Source organism: Beta vulgaris, chromosome 8 (genome assembly GCF_026745355.1).
Source record: "Beta vulgaris subsp. vulgaris cultivar EL10 chromosome 8, EL10.2, whole genome shotgun sequence".
NCBI classification, from domain to species: domain Eukaryota; kingdom Viridiplantae; phylum Streptophyta; class Magnoliopsida; order Caryophyllales; family Amaranthaceae; genus Beta; species Beta vulgaris.
Window position 1 is genome coordinate 20,423,847 of NC_079209.1, and position 27,636 is coordinate 20,451,482.

The window sequence follows — 27,636 nt, forward strand, 5'->3', positions numbered from 1 at the left end:
AGGAGAAAATAACTTGAGATATTGTTATTAAGTTTGATGCCATAGCACTTCTTTAAACAGGAGAAAGTAACCTATTCAAATTAAAGGGATATATAGAGAGAGAAGCAGACATGGACGCTGAAAACCAAAATCTAAGACTAGGAAAATCAATACTTGTACCAAGTGTTCAAGAGCTAGCCCAAAAATCATTAGAGTCGGTGCCAGAAAGATATATTCAGCTTAATCAAGAGCCTATAATTTTAGGAGCTGATGATGAACTCAGTAATCATAATGATTTTCAAGTGCCAATCATCGACATGAAAACTTTGGTTTCTGGAGACGTTTTGGAGCTGGATAAAATGCATTCAGCATGCAAGGAATGGGGTTTTTTCCAGGTTTTTTGCCTTTATATATATTCACACAATCTCTATGTTCTGCATCTAATTTCCTTTGATTTGATTGATAGTGTTTAGTTTTTCTTTTATTTTGGGTTCAATTTAATTTGTTTTGAAGACTGGTCTAGGTTCATCATTATGATCTTGCCTTGTGATCTGTGAAGTTTTTATCCTTAGATATGATCATATATGACTCATTGTTGGCCACTATATTATACTACCTCCGTTCTTTTTTAGTTGCAACGTTTGACAAATTGCACTATTCATGTTCTCTTATTTGACCACATTTATTGATTTATATGTTAAACAAAATATAGTCATGTGGGGTCTTGTTTGATTCGTTTCGATGTAAGCTTTCATAATATCAAATTTTTATAATTTTTACTTACATACAATTAGAGATAAAACGATTTGAAATTGTACATTGGCAAGCGTGAAAGTCAAAACGTTGCAACTAAATAAAAACGGAGGTAGTACTTCATCAGTTTAAAAATAATTTTATCGTTATATTTTTACGTTTGTCGATATATGATTTCAAATGTTAATACCTTCAATTATTAATGAATAAAAATTATAAAAAGTTAATATTAAAAATATGAGTTTTTTGTCAGAAACAACTTTTTAAAGTGTCATTTTGTGAGAAACAACCTTATAATTTTTTTTTTAGAAACAACCTATGAACTCTTTTTTTTTTTTTATGAGATCAGACTATTAGCCCATTTTCCGACATTGACTTCAGTTTTACGGCCTTGACTTTTTTTACCCCTTCTCTTTTTTATTTTTTCTTGAAATTTAATATTTCTCCAATTTCCTTCTTATAAACCCACCCTATTTCAAAACCAATAAGAACCATTTTCTCTCTCCTCTCTTCACTTCCACCCAACTCATGAATTTCACGGTCCGGTCGTGGGCCATAAAATCTCAGCCCGACCCGCTACGAATCACGGTCCGGCCCGCCCAGCCCACACCAGTGGCCATCACTAACGATAATAAAAGTATAAGATATGAATAGTGAATACTATGCAAATGGTGCTATTATTTTTAAACGGATGAAGTATATAATAAAGCACAACTAAAGATATACTTTATATTTTTGGAGTCTTGTTGGAGATCGAATTTGCGATAGGTACAATTCTGGTTATTTTAGCTTCATTGGAATGTTCAAGTTGGTACATGGTACGAATGAGAAATTCAGTTTCCTATGTTCGATGAATGATGGGAGCGAGTACGTTGGTAAAATCAGATCACAGGATACATCTTATGATCCTACAAAATCAATAATATAATCATACTAGATTATGCTAAAATATCAAAATCGAGTCAGAGAAACCCATAAAACTGTTGGTTGACCCAAAATTCAATAGATGAAATTTGAGAGTTTAACTACTAATCCACTATAATTTCAATATTTAATGTTTTAAAATAAAATATAATAAAGACTTATAATTATGTGTAATATAAAGACATTTTTTTGAGAGGAATATGTAATATAAAGATATAGACAAGCTTTTTAATCTTTAGCACTTTTATTACGTAATAACATTCTCTTATCCTAATTCCATTGAAATTGTTATTTTTATCTCCAAATATTTATAAATTTTTGTTAAACAAGTTATCATGGCATAATGTCCATTTTTCAATTTCGCACTAGAAAAAATATTACGAAAAACTAATAAAATCAAGTATGAGTTATGAATAATAATATATTTGATAAACTTAACTGATCCGAGACATTGCCCGGATCAAAATACTAGTTTAATGTAATTTGGAGAATTGGAGGTCTAGACTTATGAAAAAATCATGTGTTAAATATTGAAACATTCAATATTAATTCTAAGATGTTTTGTTTATTATATAAATGCAATTTTTTAAAAGGCTTTTCACATTCATAAATTCCTAGTCCTTGAAATATAATTTAGTAATTAGTGATAAGTGTCAATTAAAGCAAGTAATAAGTAAAACAAATATAATTATAATTACAAACGTAAACCATAAACAATTTAATGTTCCGATTCATTCAAAAACAGATGAATGACAAGTGCTGATTATAGTTAGGCTAAAAATTGATAAAGCAAAAGCAAGACCATTCAAACTATATATCCTGTCTTTTAAGTGTTATGATCTGTATTTAGTCTATGAAGTTTGACTTTTATATATGTTAGTGCACAATTTTGTTTTGAAAGAAACTACATGTTATAATGAATTTGACAAAATTACATATGATTATTTTTTTATATTTTTTTGAGGGGTACATATGATTATATTTTTCTTTACGTATAAATCATAAATACTCCCTCCGTTTCCTAAAGATCTTCCCTCTTTTCGTTTAAGGGTGTTTCCAAAAGATCTTCCCTCTTTTGCTTTATTCCTTATTTGGCAAAACATATTTTCCTATTTACCCTCTCATGTTACTATCATATGGTCCATCATTATATTATTAATTCAATTTTACTCCATTTCTCTCTCCTACTTTAACCCTTTTTTATTTGTTTATTTATATTAACCCTTTCTCTCTCCTACTTTACTCACACCATGCCCCACACAACTTGATTTTCCTTGGTATCTGTAGGAACAATAAGTGAGAAGATCTTTAGGAAATGGAGGGAGTAGTTGGCAAAATAAAATATGTGAATAGCGTTAAAATCTAAAATCTATGGATTAAAATAAACTAACCGTATAGTTCTTAACTCATTTTGTCTGGTTTATCAATAATTCACATTCACTTTAGAAAACAGAGAAGCGCAACAACACACTTAGCAAAAACACAATTTGGTGTTGTTTGGTTGCAAGTTGTTTCCGGTGGAAATACAAGTTTCTAGGGAATACAATATGGGTGTTGTGTTTGATTGGATGGAAATGAGAAAAACATAGGAAAAACAAATCCCAAGAGATATAGAATTTCCCACAGAACATGAGAAATCGCTCACAAAGTTCCCCTTAATGAGTATTTTCTAGAAAATGCAATTTCTCTAATCTCAACCAAATAAGTTTACATAATTATTAGGAAATTAATAAGAAAAAGAATTTCCATAAAATGTAACTACATATAAAAAATAATTTCTCATCTGAACCAAACGAGCCTACTGCTATCAATCAGCTACTCCGAATCTCCGATCATTAACGTTATTGGCTGTTTACGTGTTTCTATCAATCACCTACTCCTATCATCAATGTTTGACTCTGTGTACTAATTTTTTGAGTGTTGTACTTATACATCACCTTTTGTCTATTTCTATATCAGATTTTTTTTTTCAACGCCTATCCACTTCTAGTAGGTGTGCCCACCCATCACCTTTATCTATTTCTATAGAATTGTGTTGCTATTAATTAAAGGAGAAATGATAAACATCTAATTAAAAAAAAAATACGAACACTATCTGTTTATACATAAACACTATTTTTAGTTGCATAAACACTAGTTATAGTTACACGAACACAAGTTGTAGTAGCATGAACATCATATATTAGCATCGAAATTTTCTGACAGTGCCCAATTTTCGAGATTACTTTTTTGTTTGACTGATAACTTTTTTTCATGTATATTGACAATTTTACCCCTGCTAGATGTTTATAAACATCTAGCAATTAGATGTTTATCATTTCTCTAATTAAAGCCCATGTATAGAATTTGATTATTTCACAATACTTTGCTGACCATAGTGCAGCTGGTATAACATCTCTCTAGAAAACTAGAGTTTCTCGCTCTAAAAATTCTCCCCTGCTTCTTTTTTTTTTTTTTTTTTTTTGACAACGGGTAAAATTTGCATTAAATAAAAAAGAAATTACATCCTAGCGGTATTACAACCGGACATAAAAAACAACAAATTGAAGCTAGAAGAGCTTCTTTGCGTACATATTCTAAGGAACCTGAGTAACTTATTACATATCCAGACTGACTTAAGATTAGCATAAACAATGATAGGAGGAATTGGGGACAAAGTCTTGATGAAGAAGACACAATATGAACGGAAATCTGATGAGAGACGACACCCATACGATCTTCCGAAATAGATTGTCGCGGATCCGAAAAAAGAAACCAAGAAGCTACGTCCATTGGTAACTTCTGACCCTGTTTAGAGGGTACTGAGAGTTTAGTCTCACGAGACTGAAACTCTAACGGGGTGGAGGTCGAAACTTGCCCCAAATTAGATTGGGGGGCCTCCCACAAGATGCAATTTTTGAGTGTGATGACTATGAAAGTCATCACAAGAACTTGGTGTGAATTATAATAAAATAATTCACCCAAAAAGCAGATCCGAAGATCCCACCACGGCCTCTCTACTCTAGAAGATCGAACCAAACCAAGATTACTGGAACCATTACCTCTCATTTTACCCAATACTTGATCTCCTACCAATTCAAAACTGGATCTGAAAAGACCTAAACTAAATCTTAAACTAGGAACATAAACAAGACAAAGGATATAATCCCAAAACATAATTCTACGCCGTTATCAACTCCGATTAAACTTCAGAAAACTGCAAGACACACAACAAAACAGAATAGTAAGTGAAAAGGGGAAGGGGGACACTGACTCAATTTACTAGAGGGACGGGGGACACCTAATCTGTTAAGCAGGGGAAGGGGATAGGGGAAGCCCAACGAACACTAAAGAGGGGATGGGGAGGGGGAAGCCCAGACTATACTAAGAAAAATTAATCAGGGGAAGGGGAGGGGAGACACTTACCGGTACCACAGGGATGGGGGAGGGGGAGCCCAGACCTAAGCTATTAAAACACTAAGCAGGGGAGGGGGAGGGGAACCATTAACTGCTAACACTAACGGGGATGGGGGAGGGGGAGCCCGGACTTGACGAAACCGACTACGAAAAAGGGGAGGGGAGACAATAACGGCTAATAGAAACAGACCACTAAGAAGGGGAGGGGAAAACCGAAGGCAGCCGGAAAAGTTAATCGACCGAACGACTACGAAGGACGGTCGAATGATGCGAATCAACGAAGGAAACTGAAAATAAATTGAAAAAGAAACTCGCCGGAGATCCCGCCGGAGATCTATGCGGCGCCGGAGCTCCGGCGAGTTCCTAGGGTTAGATGAGATTGGGGTTTTGTGTTTAGAGAGAAGGCAGAGGATTTAGAGAGAGACCAATGAAAGGACAGCATGGCTAATGATCCCAAGAAACCTCATCCCAAAACTCAATGTAACACACGCACTTTACCACCGAGGCACTGTTATACAACATAATCTTCTAAATATATTCCCCAACATTCATTTTCTCACCATATACTGATCTGCACACTAGATCAAAAATCAAATGAACTATTTCCTCCGTTTTTTTTTACATATTACATTTTTCAAATCATGGACTCCTAGGCAATTTTGGGAGAGGAGAGAAATGGAGAGAAAGAAAACAAAAAGGTCCCATATGAACATATGATAGGAGAGAGCTAGAGAAAAATTATTACTCAAAATAAAAGTATAAAATCTAATTTGAGATTTCCTAAAATAGAAAGTGTAACATGTAAAAAAAAACAGAAGAAGTATCAATATCTAGACTTTGATGAAGTCTTTAGTGGAATTTGAAAAAGAATTGGGCCAAAAGTTAACTCTGAAACAGGAGAGATGTTACGCTCAGGAGTAGTTTTCCATATGGCTGTAATAGGAAAATTCAAAGATACTCATGACTTTTCAGTTGACCAAATCGAACAATGGATAACAACATGTTGGATCACAAATGAAGAAATAACAGTGGAAAAAGTAGGCAAACTTTTTTTTTCTTTTACTGCACCCATGAGGATAACATGGATAACCCACTAACAAAGTAAAGCATATGTTTTTAGGGCGCACTCATCATATTCAAATGTTGGTTTCCAGGAGCATCGATGTGAAGCTTTGATTCCTCGGATGCACCCTTATGGATTAGAATTGAAGGTATTCCTCTCAATTCTAACCAACTTCAAGCTTTGGAGAAAATTGGAAGGGTCATTACGTTTGATAATACATCTTTACAAGATGGACCAAAGGAGTTCTACGAGCAAAAGTTCAAGTAAAACTAGATAAACCACTCATTCTAGGCTACTTCTAGGAATACCAAATTGGCCACTTTTAATGGATGGACTTTAGATACGAAGGAATTTTTAATTTCTACAAGAATTGTGGAAAATTGGGTCACAAAACGAGGTTTTGTAAGAATAAGGAATCCTATCATACCATCTTATGGAAAGATTTTATGTATGCAATGGTATTTTGATCAGCCAGTTCGACAAAAGTCTTGTCCTATCGAGTTGAGTTTGACAAAAAAAAATTATGGACAACTTTTAGTTTGGATGAAGATGAGGTTAAGACCATAAATATTTCAGGTTGGGGAAAATACTAATGTTCATTTCGGATAATCCGATTGGATTCAAAAGATCGGATCGAATATAATCCGATCCGAATTTGTCTGAAAAAATTGGGAATCTGAAATTTCGAATAAGATATCGAAAAACTAAAAATTTATATTTTCAAAGGAAAAGTTCATAAGATATGTTTTGGAGCATCAAATATTTTCAGATATCTAGTCATGGAAGCAGATGTTTCGAACCGGTTCGAAAAAAATTGAAAAAATCCCAATGTTTCGAATATTTTCGGATATTTGAAATTGGAAATTCGAATCTAATATTTATGACATCTTTTGACTTTTATCGTTTAATCTTATTTATCGATTTTTTCACCATATACCCTTGACAATTTTTTTTGCACCATATACTCTTTTGACTTTTGAAATTCACCAAATACCCCTACTTTTCAAAAAATACGTTCACTTACCCTTAATGACTAACGCCGTTAAACCCCAATAATCATTAACCCTAAACTCTCCTTTAACCTTAATTAACTAACTTAAATCTAACCCTAACCCTAACCCATAATCTAATATCCTAACTCTAAACACCCCTACCTCACCCTAACTCTAACTCCAACCCCAATCCCAACCCCAACCCCACCAGCCTACCCCCCTTCCACAACCACCACAGCCCAACCCCCCCTCCCCCACCCTTGCAACGTCGCTAGCCTCCACCTCTACAACCTTCCCTGCCCCCTTCCCCACCCCTACCCCGCAGCCTAACAACCCTCACCCCACGCGCCACACCCTTCGATTTTTGCATTCCATACCACCACCTTGCTGATTTCACACCCACTTCCCCCACCTCGTCGATTTCCTGGAACTGTTGCGGTGGGGTGCGAAAATCAGTGGTGGTGGGGTGCGGAAATCAGGTGGGGTGGGGTGCGGAAATCAGTGGTGGTGGGGTGCGGAAATCAGGTAGTGGTGGGGTGCGAAAATCCAATGGTCGTGGGGTGCAAAAATCTAGTGGAGTGGGGAGGTGGTCACAGGTGCGAAAATCCAGTAAGATGGGGTGAGGTGCGAAAATCCGGTGGGGTGGGGGTTTGCGAAAATCAGAGGCATATGGTGAAAAAACTGCTCTTTACTTACATGGATGAATATTCAATTATTATGTCGTTATAGTGTGATAATAATATTATAATATCCAAGTGTATTCTATTTTTGACAAGCTCCAAATTTGGAACACACTAAAAGCGACTCAATAACAAAGTAAGAAAAATTGATTATGATAATCCAACATTCGGGACATTCGCTCAAATTAATCCCACACAACTTTTGATTATTTTTTGATAATATGACTTTTTAGTACGATGCGCCCATATTACACCGTAACCTATTGACACAAATTGTTGATCATTAAAATAGGTTAATTAGACACTTGGCTTATTCTAATTTATTCTAATCTAATTTAATCTAATTAATTTTAATTTTAATTAAAATAACTAAAACAAATAACCACTAACCACACCACCCAATAACACCCCCAAGGCCAACAAACCCCCCATTCCTCCGCACACCACCATGACACAATTCCACTACTACCAAGAGTACCAACCACCAGCAAATCTCTGCACAACCTGTCCTAGTACCTTCTCCAACTTTCCCATTTTGAAATTCACTAACAAAATTTCGACTCTAAACTTCAACAATTTTTTTTGATTTTCTGGCGACATGGACACACATCAGGAAGATCTATCACCAACAACAATAATGAGGAGAGAGAATTTGATCCAAATCCAACGCACACAGCCAGTCCACTTTTATAAGATCCACAAAGATTCCATAAAATAAAAAACCACTAATGGCACCCAAAGCCCCTGCTCCACCTCATTTACTGGCAATCGAAAACCAACCTATAATATGTTAATTTTTTTAGATTTATATGAAAATGGGCCTGGGTAACCCAATAAGGAGGAGGAGAGTTTAGTCCATTTACAAGCTAGGAGGTTCCATCCTAAAACCAATTGGTGATAGGAGGAGTAACTCCTCATCTTATAAAGTGGTTTATTCTCTCCTCTTTCTCCAATGTGGGACACTCACAAGTGGGCACTTAATGGGTTTCAACACACCCCCTCACTTGTGAGTGTCCTTAGAAATTCAGAGCTAACTGGAAAGGTCAAAGCAATAATCCTCTTAGGGGCTGGACATCCTGTCGAGGTAAATCCTTATCTAGTAGCTATCAAACACCCAGTATAGACGATACCTGCAACCCGGGCTCTGATACCATGTTAATTTTTTTAGATTTGTATGAAAATGGGCCTGGGTAACCCAATAAGGAGGAGGAGAGTTTAGTCCACTTACAAGCTAGGAGGTTCCATCCTAAAACCAATTGGTGATAGGAGGAGTAACTCCTCATCTTATAAAGTGATTTATTCTCTCCGGCCTCTTTCTCCAATGTGGGACACTCACAAGTCGGCACTTAATGGGTTTCAACATAATAATCTACTCAATCTCCCCAAAACCCAACGTCGTCAGAAGCCTCCTTTTCCGGCATCTATTCGGTGTCTCTAACGGCGAGATCTGCGTCGATTGAGAGAACGATTCTAGGAGAGAGAGAGAGAGAGATAAGAGAGAGAAGAATAATTTATGAAGTTATGATATGATGATGGGTGGAGGAGATGATGATGGGGGTTCATTCGATTAATGTGGTGGGGTAGCTGGTGCCTTGGTGGGGTTGGGGTGGTAGGTGTTGTTCGCAAGAGGTGGGGGAGAAGTGGGGCGTTGGTGAGTTTTGAGGAGTGAGGGGTGGTGAGGAAGAGGAAGAAAGTGAGGGATGTAAGAGCAGAAACAGAGAGGTTAGAGTAGAAAAGAGAAAAATGGGGAAAAAATTTAAAAAAATATATTTAATTTTACAACTTTATCAGGTTATCTATTTCATGGTTCAATTACTCAATACGAGTGCATTGTGCTAGAAGGTCTAATTATTAAAATATAATTAAAAGGTGGGATTAATTTGAGCCAAAGGTCCAAATGTTGAATTATTAGAATCAATTTTTCTAACAAAGTATGATTGTAATTTTTTTTTTACCATAGAGCCATATCCTCCATCTACCCCACAGTAAGGCATTTGAGATATAATTTGAGTTTAATTTTTTTTAAAAATATATAGCTTATTATGATATTAAACTCCACTTATTTCATACCTGGAACATATTATGTACAATGAGGATATTTTCTTTTAAAATTACACCTTATAATATTTGTATGTTATTGTTAGATTATATTTGGAAGGTTGCATACTACCACCATATATCTATTATATAAGTCAAGAGGAGAGCTATGATGTATTCTTATAAAAAGACTTATATACTCTTAATCTCACAAAAAATAATAAAGAAAAGATTTTCCTAATTATTTCCTTATTTACAAATAAGGATAATAAGGAAAGTTCTACATTATCAAAAAGAAATACATAAAATGTGTAAAAAGAGAAAACTCACATTTAAAAATATTAACTGATGACTAAATTGATTTTCAAACAATTATAAAAGCAAATATTTGAAGAGATTCTTACTATTTAAACTCTTGATTGCAATAATATTTTCAAATACCATGCATTAATAAACCATAGGAGAATTAAGAAACTTCAGAAATATTCATTTTTTGGGGGCTCACAATCAGTAGAGATAATCTCGCTCTATTTTATATGAGAACTTCTCACCTTTTTGTATCCACCCTCTTTATCCAAAATACCCCTAATAACCAAAAAAAAATTAATAATTCCATTATCTCGATTTTTTCAAAAAATAAAAGGGGAAAAAAGGATTCCTACAAGTGGAAGACAGTTACCTCTTCCATCTGTACCAATAAAAACATAAAGTAGTAGTAAACTTGAGTCACCACACCCCTCTTTCGGATAGAGTTTTCATGAGTTGTATTCTTCGAGAAAAATTCCCCCGATTGATAACATGCTTGCTCACATCCCTCCACCAGACGCTTTCTTTTATTATCTGACGGGCATCCCGGGGTTGCTGAGAACCTCTGGGGAACCTTGAAGAGGCGTAGTAGCTTACTTCTCCCTAACTGAGTTACCCTAGAAGGCCGACGCAATCCTTCCCTATGTTTAGGTCCCAACGAGTTAGGCTGAGCCATTACCTCGAGAGGGACGAATGATTTCTTTGTGAAGAGAGTCGCAACCATATCCATGCAACTTTACTGGAGTGTTTGTTGAATATGAGGTGCAATCAAGGTGATGTCTCTTGTAGTTATGGGTGGAGGGTCAGCTACTTATATCCATGCTGATTGATTGACTTCGTGATGCAAATGAGTTTTTCGCATCGGGGTGGAATCATCATAGTGGAATACAGGATAGCATTGTAGGTGTATGATGATGGGATGCTTGAGCTCTACCGAAACAGTTCGCTTGGGAGCATGTCTTCTTGGATGAGGCCATATTGCTGAGTGGTGGCGAATTAACTTTGTTTGTAACTTCTTGAAAGACGGCACCAAACTATTTATGTAAATAAATTAAGGTTTGTTGAAGGTTGAAAGACTTGATGTGGGCCCAAGAAGGTACACTTGAGCTCCGTTATCTGTCCACCGAAATCCATCAAAACAAGGTAAACTACCCGGGGTTTGTTACGGGATCGCTCCTATGATGCTCAAGTCATATGTGATTGAGATAGAGATAAGGTGATCAATGAAGAGAGAGATGCTCTAACTTTTGGTAGGTTAGAATTGAATATTGGTCTTTTGATTGGTGAGACAACCCTTATATTTTTTTGACAACCCTTATTTTTTTGGCAACCCCTATTTAAAAAGGATGAGACCTCCAATAAATGAGGGTACTTGAGTCTGCTCCAACTGGTGGAGGATTGTGTTCACCGGAGGTAGGGGTATTTTAGTAATTTTATTGTAGATGTGTTGATCCATAAAATGAGCCCAAACACCACCAATTAGCTAGCCTAATTTATGTTAGCACTTTGCAATTCCCTTCCCCATAAAGTATATCCTGCTTCCTTGTGATACTCCATATTAGTTTACCTCATAAGGCAGGTTCCACTTAAGCACATATCTTATACCCAAACCACCTTCCTTTTGGGGAAATAAAGGGAGTCCTAGTCAACATATATGGGTCTCCTACTATTAGTTTTTCTATGCCATAAAAGAGTCTTGAACACTAGGATCATTTGCTTGATGATAGAATGACAAAAAAAACATATATGAGCCTAGGATGCGTGAATGCTCATAAGTACCCATGGAACAAGCTCAAGTATACTAGCAAAGGAGATGTTCCCAGTTGACCAGACTCTGATATTATATTAGCACTTTTCCACCAGTTTCTCGTAGTCAAGTTTTTTAATCTATGTGAAAGATATTGTAACACCCAAATATTCTTTTAAAACTTGTGTCGTAATTAATCATTTTTTTTTTAAAAAAACAGTATAAAAAAAGATACATGTACCTAGTTTAATGGTGTTTAGGGACCTATTATATGGATCATGTTGATTATTCTATATATGTACTACCAAATATTTAGCTAATTGTTAAGCTTTATATGTCAAATAGAGATTTGTAAATCATCAATATTAGTTGGTTTCACTCCTAATAAATGAACACTAAATTAATTTGGTTATTGTCTCACTTCTGGTTTCATGGAGAGATAGGTCAATCAAAATCATCAGGTTGTTTTTTGGAATGTAGAGAGAGAAAGAGAGTGTATTTGCTGTAAGGATGAAGCTATTTCCCATTATAGTCATTTGGGGTAGTTTTCATTAGGTTTAAAGTATATCGGGAAAAAAAATGCACGCCAAAGAGTAAAAGGGGGAAAACAAAAAAGGATAAGCTATTTCTATTTAACACACACACACACACACACACACATATTGTTTGGACTCATGAATTGGTCAAAATAATAATGATGCCCACCTCAAATGTCAACATGGCATGCTCTCAAGAAGCATATCAGCCTTCTTTAAGCTGAGAAGAACTTTACCATATAAAGCAGATAACTTTCATAAAACCATGATACCCCAATAGGATTTTCTGGAAAATCCGCAACATTATAAAAGTAGTGAGCCCAATTAGGGAGCAGGTATTCAATTGACTTGAGCGTCGGAAGAGCTTTTTCAGTAACACCCACGTGCCAATTTTTCTTGTTTTGTAGGATCTCAAGTAACAATACTAGGATTATACTCCAACTCGGGATTTTAGTCTCTTTAATCACACATCACATCTTTGACTAGTTTCTAGGAAGAATCGTTGGTGGAGGATGGAGCAGGATGCCACAAACCTACTCAACAACAAGAGAAGGGACAATATGGAGAAAACCCATTAGGAGGAGTTGGCCTATTCTCGAACTCCCCGAGGGGGGTGGGAAGGATCCCCTCTTGGATCCAAGAAGATGAGAACGGAAGATGAAGGAGACTCATGACCCTCTGACATAGAAGTCTCGTCTTCGTCAACCGGGTAGTACTTAGTTTCATGTCACCATTCAGTTGGGAGATCATGGAAGTCCCTAAATCGAGCAAGGTCAAGGTTCCCCTGATTAAGCAGCACCCGATAAACAGCGAACCTGATGATCATATCGCGGCCTATAAGACCCATATGAGTGTGCAAATCGGGTGCAAAGCCACTTGGCGTTGTTACTTCCCGACGACTTTCAAAGGGTTGGCGCTCAGCTGGTTCTCGTGGCTGTCTCCCTATATAATCACAAATTTTTCTGTATTGAAAGCATTATTCCATTAGCACTTCATTGTCGGACATCAGCATAAGAAAACAAGCATTCACTTAATCTCAATAAACTAGGAAGAACACGAGAGTCTGGCTAATTATATCAAACGATTCAATGAATAGTTCTTAAATATCTCTGACCTCCAAGGCGGGGTAACATTCACCGCCCTGATGTCAGGGCTATGGCCACGAAAAGTCCAGATGGTCTTTGGTTGAGAATGAAGTCACTACATTCACAGAGGCCATGATTCGAGCACAAAAGTTCATACATGCCTCAGACATCTGTAAACCAGTAGCCAAAAAATCGAAGAAAAGAAAGGAGGAAGTCCCCTACCGTGAATCCAATAAGTGCAACAAGAGCAATCAACAACTCAACCCGAGAACTACAGATCACGGGAACGATGCCCGCTTCAACAAAAATCGAAGGGAAATTTACCCATTCCTCCCCCCATAAGGGTTTTGAAGGAGATAAGGGATCAACGACTATGATGTGAGTACCACTGAAAGTGTGAGCATACCACCAAGGATCGTCGGGAATTGAAGAAGGCCTTGGATCACTTGGCTGATCAAGGGAAGTTGAACAAATACATCGAGCACTCTCAGGAAGAGAAGGGTAAGGAGAATGAAACAAAAAATGAAAGTCATAACAACGACGGGTATGTCGGGGTAATAGAAGAAGGTCATGCCTCCGTGGGCCTAATCGACTGAGCCCGCAAAGTGCACTTTAAGCCATGAAGCAATATATTCAGGAAATTGAGCCGATGAAGGCGAGGTGTTCCGTCATGACGTTTGAGGAGCCTGACTGGCACATTCATACCCCCCATGACGACCTCCTCGTCAAAGAGATGAAAATCGTCAACTTGCGGGTTAAAAGAATTTTAGTCTATAATGGCTCATCAACAGATATCATCACCCTATAATGACAACGCAAGCTCAAGTATACCGAGAAGGATGTAACTCCGATCACTCAGTCGCTGTTAGGCTTCGGGGGAAGATCTGTATACACCATCGGATTTGTGAAATTGGCATTGAGGCTCGGGGAAAGAGGAAAGGGTAGAAGCCTACCAGTTGACTTCCTGGTGGTCGATATCCCGCTACCTTAAAATGCCATCATGGGCAAGCCCACTATGAAAAAGATAAAAGCAGTCATCTCGGAATACCAATTACTTCTGCATTATGAGATGGATGACGGCCAAGTCGGGAAAATCTATGGGGACGACTAGACAGCCCGGGAATATTACACCAACAGTTTCAAAAACAATGCTACAGAAGAACCCCTGAGGAAGAGAAAGAGAGAAGACCATCCGAGGGAGACTTCCACTAGCCTAGGAATCTACTTGTCGGAAAATCCAAAACAATACGAACGACCCCATCCAGTCGAAAAAGATGAAGAAGTCATTACAGATGAGGATATTGGGCACAAGCTAAAGGTTGGTAAGAGCCTCAGCTCCAAGCCGAGTCGAGCCCTTAAAAAGTTAAACGAGATCGAGCCGAGCCTAGTGTTATTCGAGCTCGGCTCGCTCGATAAGCACCCCTAGTCCTTACCATCATCCCGGTCTGAGCCTTGGGTGTAGAACTAGGACCCTCGAAGATCAAGAATATCAATGGTGGGAGCAACAGAGCTCGGGGAATCTTCAACAGAAGCAGAGGCCTCGAGAACGGGGAACTCAGTGACCACGACAACTGGCTGGGGAGTGACGCCCTAGACTTAGGAGATGATTGGGGTTTGATCAGCATCCCTCTTTCCCTCCTCATCCACACGATAGTCAAACTCAGCCTCTATGTTGTGCTAGTTGAATGAGGGGTCACTTTGAATAAGTATGTCCGGAGCCGCTCCATGGTTTCCCAAATAGTAAGACGGTAGGAGTTAGAGGACATCTTGCCCAAGAAGCTCAACCCCTCATCTGATCTCTTACATCCCTGAAGATACTCCTCATATACCACTAGTAGAATAAATGCTATTTGCTGCGGTTAAAAAGTGTCCTATTGCTGCGGTTTTCGGCACGCAGCAATTAAGGGGGCAGCAATAGGTATTAATTATATTGCTGCGGTTTAAAACCGCAGCAATATCGACAAATATTGTTTCGGTTTTTAGGCCAAACCGCAGCAATATATTTATTTTATATCAGATTTTGGATGCATATTGCTGCGGTTTGTGAAGAAAACCGCAACAATATCCTATATCTAATAATAAAAAATAGACATATTGCTGTGGTTTTTTTTTTGAAAACCGCAGCAACAGGGTCTGTACAAGTAAATTTTTTTTTTTTTTTTTTTTTGCATTTTACCATCAAATTTGAAAGACAAAACAATTATTATGCAAAATTCAAAAACATGAAAAATATAATATAAAAAACAACAAATATAAAATTACACCAATTTCATCCTAACAAATTAGATAAAACTTGAACAACTGCCATTTTCACCCAAATTTCTTCCCTCTAATTCAACATTATACAACTCAAATACATTACTAAGCTACTAAGGGTCTTTAGGGTATGACTAGTGTATATAAATAAGACATATATACAACTATAAACGGAATCTCCCTGATGCATTTCTTTGCGAGAGAAGTTATCTTCCAGCTAACACGTTTAAATGGCGGTGTTTGGGTTCATCGGAAAGTTCCCTTCAAGACCTGCTAAACCAAACAAGCAGTTAACTCTAATTGATAGCAGCAGACGAACCATATGAGGCCTGCTGCCGGACACTTATAACATAAAGATAAATTTCACAAGATAGAAACAGAGAAATTGGTGATGGCCATGTTAAGATTAACTCGAAACAACTTTTTAGATTAGACATGCAATCAGTACGCCAAACTTTACTGGTCCTTCTACAATAAAATGCCAACAGTGCAACCAAATTTAAGCTTGGCGGAGCCAAGACTGAGCTCCAGCATATTCCGAGTTTACTTAAAAGGAAAGAAAGCTGAACAGTCTATTTAGAATAGGGTTAGTTATCAGAGAAGAAAAATTGGAACGATATTTACCTGCACCCAAAGAGAAGCAAATCCTCTAAAATTTCACCAACAATGGACGAAAAAAAAGTGGTTTACAAATACCCGGATCCATCAAATTGCAATTCGAACTTCAAATTGATGCGATTCTTTGATTCGAATCGATTCACTCCCTAAATTCGCAATAGATCTGAATAGAAAGAACGATGAGAGAAGAAAGAACTCGAGCGGCCGACGAACTGGAGAAGCGAAGGAGAACTCGAGCGGTCAACGAACTGAAGAAGCGAAGGAAAACTCGAGCGGTCGACGAACTGAACGGTCTTTGTCGCTTCTCAGTGAGCCATCGACGATCGTCCTCAACTGAATAAATCACGCAAATCAAGACACGAATCTCGAAGAATCGAACACCTTACTCGCCGGAAATTCGTCGAAGGCGGCGAATTGGCTTGTTTAGAGAGGTTGAGAGAGATGAGAGAGAGAAGAGAGGGTTGAGAGGATGAGAGAGAGAAGAGAGGGTGAGGCGCTAGGTGAGAGATAGAAAATGAAGGAAAAAACCCTAAGTGTGAAAGAAACCCCGTCTTTTTTTTTTTGTAAGTGACAACTAATATTGCTGTGGTTTCTATGTAGGACCGCAACAATATATTAAAAAATTATTTTTTAAATATATTGCTGCGGTCCTACGTGGAAACCGCAACAATATTAGCTGTACAAGGTCCCACATGTTTTTAAAATGGTAACCGTTAGACAATATTGCTGCGGTTTTGGGCGGGAACAGCAGCAATATTGTCAATTTCTATTTTTTTTATTTCTTTTTGTGTGTTATATTGCTGCGTATAGGTAAAATCGCATCAATATCACCACAGCAAATAGCATTTATTCTACTAGTGTACATTCTCAAGCTTAGCATGAGCCTTCTAAAGTTTGTGCTTTGAAGTCTTGGATTTCTTAACGACGTCGACTAGTTGAAGCTTAAGATCTTCGATATTCTTATGAGCGGAGTTGCGCTTAATGATGGCGGCCGCAAGAGAAGCCTTTATTTGTTTATTGGCTTCCTTCAGCATGTCCATATCATTGACCGCTTTCTGCGCCTCCTCGAAAGTCTCCTTCTGGCCGTCAAGCTCATTATCGAGCCTGGTAATCTCAGCCTCGTAGACAGAGACCATTTTCTTTAGAATGTCCATCTCTTTATTCAAGGCAACATCGTTAGCCTCGAACTGAGCCCGGCGGTTGATCACCAGGTCATTCGAATGGAAGTCTGCGCCTCGAACTGAGCCCGGCGGTTGATCACCAGGTCATTCGAATGGAAGTCTGCAAGAAAAAAAGGGGTCAACAATGGCAAAGAAAATAAATCACGGAACATATTTATACGAGGGATAGTCACATACCTCGAGCCAAGACTTGTGAAAAGCGTCAACTTCCCCATGGCCCAGGGCAAGAAGAGCCTCATCATAGCGTCACTGTAAATCGCATTGACCGTGTTCTTCACCCTAGCCAGCTTTTAGGCTTGGTGATTGCAGTGAAAGGGACATTATTGGACCCAATTTGATCAGCTCGGGGTCGCTTGGGAGGAGGTTCATCAAAAACCTCGACACGACCTTCAGTTTTCCTCGGGCTTCCTTTTGCTGCCCGTAGAGACGCCTGAGGATGCCTTTTCAGAGGCCTTGGATGCTGCCTTTTCAAGAGCTCGAGCCTTCTCAATGTTCCCTTCAACTACCGTGAGTGAACATAGGGCTCCTTAGCCCTCTTGGAATCAATATTCTGGAAATGGATAAGGTTAATATAAGTTGGGACGCTATGTTAAAACAAACAAAAATGTTTAATTTACCTTTGGAGATGGAGGGATCGACATAGTTTCCATTTCTAGCTCATCCAAGAGCTTAGCGGCTAACAACATTATCGACAAATCTTTCGGCCGTTGCAGGAACTAGTTGATGTCAGGTAAGAGATGAAACAAGAAAAATGTCAAAACTTTAGCAAAAAAGCAAATTCTTACATTTGACAAAGGGAAATTACCCTTGTTACATCTACAACTCAACCCCGCCGAGGCCAAGCACATCTCATTACGCATCTCATGGTGGGTAAGCAACCAGTTCTTGGGGACATAGGTTAGGGCCCCTGTTAGAGTCTTGGGCATCATGGAAAGGTAAATCCCCACAACCGGGAGAAACTCTTTGATAAGCTCTTTGAGGAGCAACTCGGGAGAAATATTAAGGTGTAAGTGGACGACATGACTGTTAAGAGTAAGAAAACAACAAATCATGTTGAGGACTTGGCAGAGACACTGAGCACCCTACGACGCCATGGTATGAAGGTGAACCCGAAAAAATGTGATTTTCGAGTGAAAGGGGGGAAGTACCTCGGGTTCGTGATTGATGAAAGAGGAATTTAAGTCAACCCAGACAAAATCAATGTAGTGTTAAACATGTCTTTGCCAAGAAATGTGAGAGAATTTCAGAGGCTAACAAGATTCCTAGTAGCACTGGTCGCTTCTTATCTCGTTCGGCCAACAAGAGCCTTCTAATTTTCAGATTACTCAAGAGGAAAGAATTTGAGTGGGACGATGAGGCAGAGCAGGCCTTTCAGTAGTTGAAATAACAGTTAATTAGCAACTTTACCCAAGCTTATCTCACCCTTGTAGGGAGAAACACTTTACATCTATATATCGGTCGTAGAGTACACCCTCAGTGCGTACTCATGGCGGAAAGAGAAGGAGCTCAACAACCAATTTACTTCATAAGCCACGCCTAAAGAGGTGCCAAGGAAAGATATAGTCAGATTAGGAAGATGCTTTTTCGCATTATTAATGGTAAATAGGAAGTTCAAGCCATATTTTTAAGCACATCCTACTAAGGTCCTAACCCGACAACGAATCAGAAAAGCATTTGAAAGCATAAATCATTCGGCTCAGATGACCGAGTGGGAAGACCAGCTGGCAGACTTCGGGCTAGAATATGAGCCTCAAAGAGTAATCAAAGACCCAGGCCATAACAGATTTCACCAGCGAATGTAACTCCCGGCCCATTAACACAGAGGAAAGAGAGTCGTAGGAGTTACAAGTAGATGGGTCAGCCACCAAAGCAGGCAGTGGCGCTGGGCTAGTAATCATACTTGCAGTCGAGGATAAAATGAAGTACGTTATGAAGTTTGATTTGCTGGCCTCAAATGATGAGGCTAAATACGAAGCTCTGATCCTAGGCCTCCAAAGCTGCATCAACTGGGGAGCTCAGCAATAACGGCCAAATATAACTCACAGCTTATTGTTGGACAAGTTTCGGGGGAGTATGAGGCCAAAGAAGACAACATAAGGATGTACCTGAATAAGACCCGAGAACTGAAAGAAGTTGTCCTTATTCAACATACATCATTTCCCGAGATTAGGAACTAGTAAGCAGACACCTTGGTCCGAATGGCCAGTTCAGCTGAAGGACTGACTTCTAGAACTATCATTTGGGAAGTCCTTGATCAACCCAGCATCAACTCGTTACAAGTACACACTATCAACATGAAATATACGTGGATGGAGGATCTGGTCCCCAACCTGAGGGACGTGATACTCTCATGGGATGGTTAATATGGCATGAAGGCCATTTGTACAAAAAATCATACACCCACCCCATACTGAAGTGTGTCACTCCCTTCTACGGAAATTATATCCTTCGGGAAATACATGAAACAACTTACAACAGCCACTAGGGGACTAGATACATAGCCGGGAAGGTTCTAAGGGACGGATACTACCGGCCCTCTCTCAAACATGACACCGCTGAATTGGTGAAGAAGTGCCCTAACTGCCAGCTTTATGGAGATATCCCTCGGGCTCCAACTAACCCCTTGACGACCATATAATGAAGAGGAGAAGAGACTCAACCTCGAATTGCTCCCCGAGTCCCAAGGCAACTCCCTACTTAAGTCAATACGCATCAAATAACGCGTTGCCACGCAATTCAACCTTAGGGTTAAAGCTAGGCATATTCATATTGGCGATTGGGTGGTCAAGAAAGATGAAGCTACGGGATTGGCACATTTGAAAGGGAAGCTCATGCCTAAGTGGGATGGACCTTACAAAGTCATGGAAGTGATCAAGCGGGAACATACCGACTTGAATCACTTGATGGAACTCCTCTGCCCCGACCTTGAAATGAAGATAACTTGAAGAAATATTATATTTTATGTAACTTGGCCACACATGAGCCCTATTCTTGTTACCGGGCCACACTTCAGCCTTATTTTGTAAAATGGCCACACTTGAGCCATGCTTGTAATTGAGCCATTCTCGATCCTTTAGTTTATTTTGTTAAAAACAACTCGGGGCACTCAGTTTTACCCCATAGAGTTGGCTTGACCTCGGAATTATGAATGAAAATCTAATGTTTTACAAAACAAAACTTAGTTATCACAATTGCATCTAACAAAATAAAGAAGTCGGGAAAATTGCAAAAGAAACCATAACATTAAGGAAAAAGTTTAAATACAACCTAAACACCCCAAGAACATAACTCCTTAAAGTCAAAGAAATCTAAGTACAAAAAGAGGAACCTAAGCAGCTAGAGCCTTATCAGAAGAGCTATCGGTGTTGTCTTCACCATCATCCTCCCCCGAGTGCTGGGTATTACTGGGACCCTCGGGATAAACAATATCAATGGTGGGAGCAACAGAGCTCGGGTTATCTGCAACAGTAGGAGAGGCCTCGAAAACAGGGAACTCAGTGACCACAGCAGCCTGGGAAGAACTAGGACCCTTGGGAATAAGTCAGTGACAAAAAATGGTTAAGTACCTCACACCTAACTCGGGATTCTCATAGAATGGCTCGTTAGCGCCCGAGTTCGTTCATAACCCTTCTTGGGCTTGACAGGGGCCCATCACTTAGCCAACGATGGATAAGTACCTCACACGCAGCTCATGATTCTCATAGAGGGGCTTATTAGTCCCTAAGATGGTGCATAACCCTTATTCGCCTTGCTAGGGGGCTCTTACTTTGTCAAAAAATGACTAATTACCTCACACCCATCATAGAGGGGGTCATTAACCCCCGAGTTCGTGCATAACCCTTCTCCGGCTTGCAAGGGGGCTCATTACTTATTCAAAAAATGGCTAAGTACCTCACACCCGACTAGGAATTCTCATAAAGGGGCTCATTAGCGGTCGAGTTGGTTCATAACCGTTCTCGGGCTTGCTAGGGGGCCATCACTTAGGCAAAGATGGATAAGTACCTCACATGCAACTCATGATTCTCATAGAGGGGCTTATTATCCCCTAATATGGTGCATAACCCTTATTCGCCTTGACAAGGGGATTTTACTTATTCAAAAATTGACTAATTACCTCACACCCATCTCGAGATTCTCATAGAGGGGGTCATTAACCCCAAGTTGGTGCATAACCCTTCTCGGGCTTGCCAGGGGGCTCATTACTTATTCAAAAAACGGCTAAGTACCTCACAACTAACTCGAGATTCGTTCTCATAGAGGGGCTTATTAGCTCCCGAGTTAGTGCATAACCCTTTTCGGCCTTGCTAGGGGGCTCATAAGTAAAAAAATGGATAAATAACTCAATACCCAACTCGGGACCCTCATAAAACGGCTCGTTAGCCCCCAGGTTAGTACATTACATTCTTGGCCTTACAATAGGGCTCTACACTTGGCCAACAATGGCCAAGTATCCCCCATTCAATTCGGGATTCAAAGTGGAAAATGTCATTAACCCCTGAGTTGATGATGACCTCTTAGGTTTGAATAATTGGCAAAAAATAAGCTAAAAATACCCAACTCGTGCTTCACCGTGAAGCACCTAAGTGACCCTCCAAATCGATCCATGGCCTCGGTCGTGCCAACTAATCCGATACTTCCAACTCGGGACTATTGCCAACGAATAAGATAGCCCAACTCGGGACTTACATCATTGTTTCTCAGGATCAACAACTTCACCCCAAAGGCCATGGACCCCTCACCCAGGGATGCTCCTTAGCTTATGAACAACACTCAGACTAGCTGGCTTTACGCTCGGGGCTGGTTCTTAGCCTTAGGACAATACTCGGACTGGCAAAGAAGGGCCTTGCGCGCCTTGCCCTCATCTCGAGATTAGCTAGGAAGCCACCCTCTTGGCCTGATTACATCACCGGGGGAAGTAGATTTCCCAAGCAATGATGAACGGAACTCGAGAGAGCCAAGGGAAGTTCCTCCAATAGCACTCGAGGTAAAATCTGCAAACGATATCCCTCCAAATAGTTAGAAATTTCATTGGACAACCACCTTTAAAGGAGAGGTCATTCCATAGCCAGTTATCCAGCATGGGGCTAATTGTTTGGCTCCTGGATTGGTCAAAATAATAATGAAGCCCACCTTAAAGGTCAACATGGCATGGTCTGAAGAAGCCTATCAGCCTTCTTTAGGTTGGGAAGAACTTTACCATGAATAGCAGACAACTTTTCTAAAAGCATGGATGTTCCTCAATAGGGTTTTCTTTGCGGGAAATCCCAAATATTATAAAAGCCGTGAGCCCAATCAGGGAGCAGGAAGTCAATTCTCACCTTAAAAAACCAGATATCTCTCTCTACATTACTTTTTTTTTTATCTATCTACGTCAACCAACTTGAGCGGCGGAGGGGCTTTCTTGGGCGCGCGCGCGCACACACACACACATATTTATTTTCTTATTCTACAGTCTAAAACTATACAAAAATCAAGCCATTATTTGTAATAAAGATGCAAACTAAAAGTATAACAATGAATTTAAAGAGAAAGATTGGAAATTATACCGAATAATAGTCTTTTAAACGTCTACAATATGGCATGAAGATAAAAACGGTTTCATGACCAATTTTGTACTAAATACTAACATAAATTAATGATATGAAATTTCGCATTGCTACAAGTTGATCAATATTAAATCATAAAATTTAAATTATCACCTCTGTTATAATTTAAATTTTGATGATATGTAATTACTAACTTCAAATAAATGAGTTACTATCATCACTCAATACATACAATATCAAGAGCAGTATAAACTTAATAGTTAAACAATATAAATCGTGCGTCACAAGGTAACTATCCTATATACAATCGCACACACTGAAATGAGAAATAAGATACTAATATGGGCCCTTAGACAATGGATGGTCAACATCATTGCCATGTCATTAATTACATTTTCGTATTTATACATATTTTCAAATTGATTTCCAGTTTCTTTACTTTTACGAAAATTTCATTTACTATTGGACCAATTTTATTTACTTTCACTAGTTTTTCATTACGTTTAAATTAACTCAAACTTATTCAAAATGATACATTTACAAAATAGATTGAAATGTTAATTGTTAATGCTAATATTTTATGTTCATTAATGTGTTTTTTGTTCCTTCAAAATTAAAAATAGCAAGTATATGAAGTTGCATATTTGGTTATTTATTTTTCAATAAATATGGTTTACTTTAATGCCTTTTTGCTTTACATTTAAAAGCAAAATTGGTTATCATTCTCACTATACACTTGGTTCTTAACTAAACATGATTATATGTATATGTATACGTATACGCGTATATATATGTATACATGTATAGATACGTATATGTATATATATTTTATTTTTAAAAATTGGTAAGTAGAACTTCTCTGGGCTGCCCTCGCATAAAGCCTCCACCCAGAGGCCCATTACAAACCAAACTTTTACCACTAGGTCAAGCCTTACTTAGTTATATATATAGAAGTGAGTTCATATGAGAATGCATACTTATATGAGAAATGAGAATGAATTCTACGCGCTATAACTCTTATGAATAAGTGATGTAAACCTAATGAAAAAGTGATGTAACTCCAAAAAAAAAGAATATTACAAAAAAAATTCAATAAATTTTTTTTAAGGGTGTATAACTCTAATGAATAAGTGTTGTAACTCTAATTCAGTCGTGTGGTTGAGATTCATTCTCATTTCTCATGTAAGGACCATTCTCATGTGATCTTGTTCCCTATATATATATATATATATATATATATATATATTGGGTCCCCTTTTGGAGATCCGTGGTAAGATAAATTACCTATGAGCTGCACTCGTACAGGGCACTCTTCGAGAGGCTCAATAAATCCCAACTCCCCTCCCTAACAATATTAATATTTGCTTTCATCAATATTCGAACCTTGATATCCCATGTATATGTATATATGTACAAGTATATGTATATATGTACAAGTATATGTATATATAACTACTATAATTTCATGATATGCTACAGCTTATAAACCATGGGATCGACGCCTCCTTGGTGGAGAAATTCAAGCTGGAGACCCAAGAATTTTTCAATCTTCCACTAGAAGAAAAGAAAAGATACTGGCAAACTCCATCCGAGGTGGAGGGTTTTGGGCAGGCCTTTGTTGTGTCTGAGGAGCAAAAGCTTGACTGGGCGGATATCTTCTTCTTGACGACCCTTCCTAAACATTTACGAAAACCCAACTTGCTTCCCATGCTACCTCTGCCTTACAGGTTCTTTCTTCCTCTTCTAGTCTTGTTTTCTTTCCTGGTGATATCAATATGATGTTACCTTACACAACACACGCGGCATGAATATACTACCTCCGTTTTAAATTAATTGTTACACTTTGACATTTTACACTATTCCCAAATTGCACTTTGACCCTCGTTTGTGATTTATACGTGAATAAAAACATAGTCATGTGGGATCTTGTTAGATTCGTATTAGTATGTATTTTATTAATATGTACTTTTTATAATTTTTACAAATACAAAACTAAAGATATATGTCCTCAAAATTTTGCATTGGCATGCGTGAAAAGTATGAGTGTAACAATTAATTAATTTGAAACAGAGGTAGTATGTCATACCCCTGCCCCCGCCCTTGTGCATGTAAGAGTGCTGAGTTCCAAAAGAGTTAAAAGGGAGTTGTCTTCTATTAGAGATTAATCTAAAAAATTCTAAACGTTTGAAGAAAAATGTGAGAAAAATATCTAATATGTATTTAGAATTATCTTGTGAAAAATCTAAGATATTTGTACTTGAAAGAAAAATCTAGAAGTTAGGATACACAACTATAAATATGTAATATGTGCATGAGTTGAGAAGGGAGCCAAACAAGTGAGCTCCACACAAGATATTATGAACTCTCACAAACACACTTGTATAATTAATTATCAATAAAAATGCAATTTTATGATTCTATTCGAATCCATCAAAACTTCCGTGTGCACCACAAATTTTATCATCTTCACGGGTGAAATTACTAAAATATCATTTCTTTTGTTTAGTAACAAACAATTTACTAGCTATGTTTCTCATTTTGAAATTTTAGTTTCCTCGCGTTTTAACCTTGTGAATTGTGCTTGTTAATTGGCGGAATTAAGATTTATATATGTTACAATGATGAAACTTTTTAGAATTGGACTCAAGCAAACTAAAATCCGGTGTTGTGACATGATACGAGATGAGAGAGATGACTTATCTTGCCTCCAAACTTAATTTCTTTACCAAATGGAATAAATCAATAATTCCTAAAAAATAAAAATGCAGGGATACATTGGAAACTTACTCAGCCGAATTGCACAAGTTAGCTATGGAACTTCTGGATTGCATGTCAAAAGCTCTAACGATTGACACAAAAGCCATGAGAGCAATGTTTGGTAATCAGGGATTATTTCAATCTATGAGGATGAATTATTATCCACCATGTCCACAGCCAGACAAGGTAATTGGTTTAACGCCTCATTCTGATGGCGTTGCTCTCACTATACTCCTCCAACTTAATGAAGTCGAAGGCCTCCAAATAAGGAAAGATGGCAAGTGGGTTTCTATCATGCCTCTTTCTGATGCCTTTGTGGTTAATATAGGAGATATCTTGGAGGTAAGCAATAAATTCTAAATTACACTCTTTTAAAAATCTCATATATTGTTCAGCAATTATTTCATTGTCGATGATAAATATATAAAAAAAGTCATTCATAAGGTGACATGTGTGTTGTTTACATAACCAGAAAATAAGGGGCTTTTGAATTAAAAGTTATCAATCGATGTTATAGGGAACTTTTATCATACGATTTTAATCAAGAAATATTATTGTCATCGAAAATTAACTATAGTGACATCCACTACTGTTTTATATATATATTATATATATATATATATATATATATATATATATATATATATATATATATATATATATAATATATATATATATATATTGTCGTGAGGGGTTCACAGAACGAGAAATTAAGATGTTGCGAGAACGATAACACGGATTCCAAACAAATCAAGTATGCCGATGAAGTTTATTGTATCTTTTCCTTAAGTAAAAAGGAAAAAAGAGAGTAAATGACCAAGATTTTATGTCATTGATCATTGCATTAAAATTTAGGCAAAATAAATTGAGTGCGTCCCCTCAAAAAAAAAAAAAAAAAAAATTGAGTGCGTTGATGGATGTCAAGTTTGAATAAGACTGTTCTATAAGCAAACTTAGCTTAGCTTGACCTTATGGTATGGTACGATATATGTTGTTGGCCAATGTTTAACATGATATATATACGTACACTGAGATTTAATTAATGGGAGTGTGAATAACACCTTTCATGTATAAGAATCCTCGTAATTATGCATGCAGTACTGATCCCAAAATTTTGTTGTTGTTGAAGATTATGAGTAATGGTATATACCGAAGCATTTTGCACCGGTCAGTAGTGAATGTATCAATAGAAAGGATGTCAGTTGCTGCCTTTCACAGCCCGACATCAGATGGGGAAATAGGCCCGTTACCTGACCTTATCACGCCGAGTACTCCAGCAAAATTTAGGCGGATAAGTGTGGCTGATTATTTTAGGGAATTGTTTACTCGTTCCCTTGATGGAAAATCTTACCTTGATCGCATGAGGATCACTAAAAATGCTACTTAGATACTATTTATTCCGTCCCACAAAGATATAAATAATTGTTGGAACACATAGTTAAAGGTGATAAGTTGTAGTGTAGTTATCAAATGTTATTTTTATTAAAAACTAGATGCAATATGAGTTGGTGGACTATTATGTAGTTTTTTATTGATAAAGTTGGAGCGTGGTTGCAATGTTGTAAGAAAAGTAATATAATAGTTTTTGAGCCATGTTAATAATGAAAGTGTTTAATGTAATATGGGACAAACATAAAAGGACAGTGTCCAGATTATTCTGAATGGGATAGAGTACTACTAGATGAAACGTTACTGCTCGAATATTTTTAGGTCTTCTATTTGTATGGATGACACGGAAAACATTATATATGTAATCGAAGGTTGTATGACGTTTTAATAA

The 27,636-nt window shown here is 37.8% G+C and overlaps 1 protein-coding gene across 1 annotated transcript; it reads left to right on the plus strand.

The window, feature by feature from the left end:
• Positions 1–27,636, plus strand: LOC104882918 (protein SRG1). Its single transcript, XM_010667335.4, has 4 exons — positions 1–374; positions 24,579–24,826; positions 25,868–26,198; positions 26,986–27,636. The coding sequence occupies exons 1-4, from the start codon at positions 111–113 to the stop codon at positions 27,241–27,243; spliced, it is 1,101 nt and encodes a 366-aa protein (XP_010665637.1). The 5' UTR covers positions 1–110; the 3' UTR covers positions 27,244–27,636.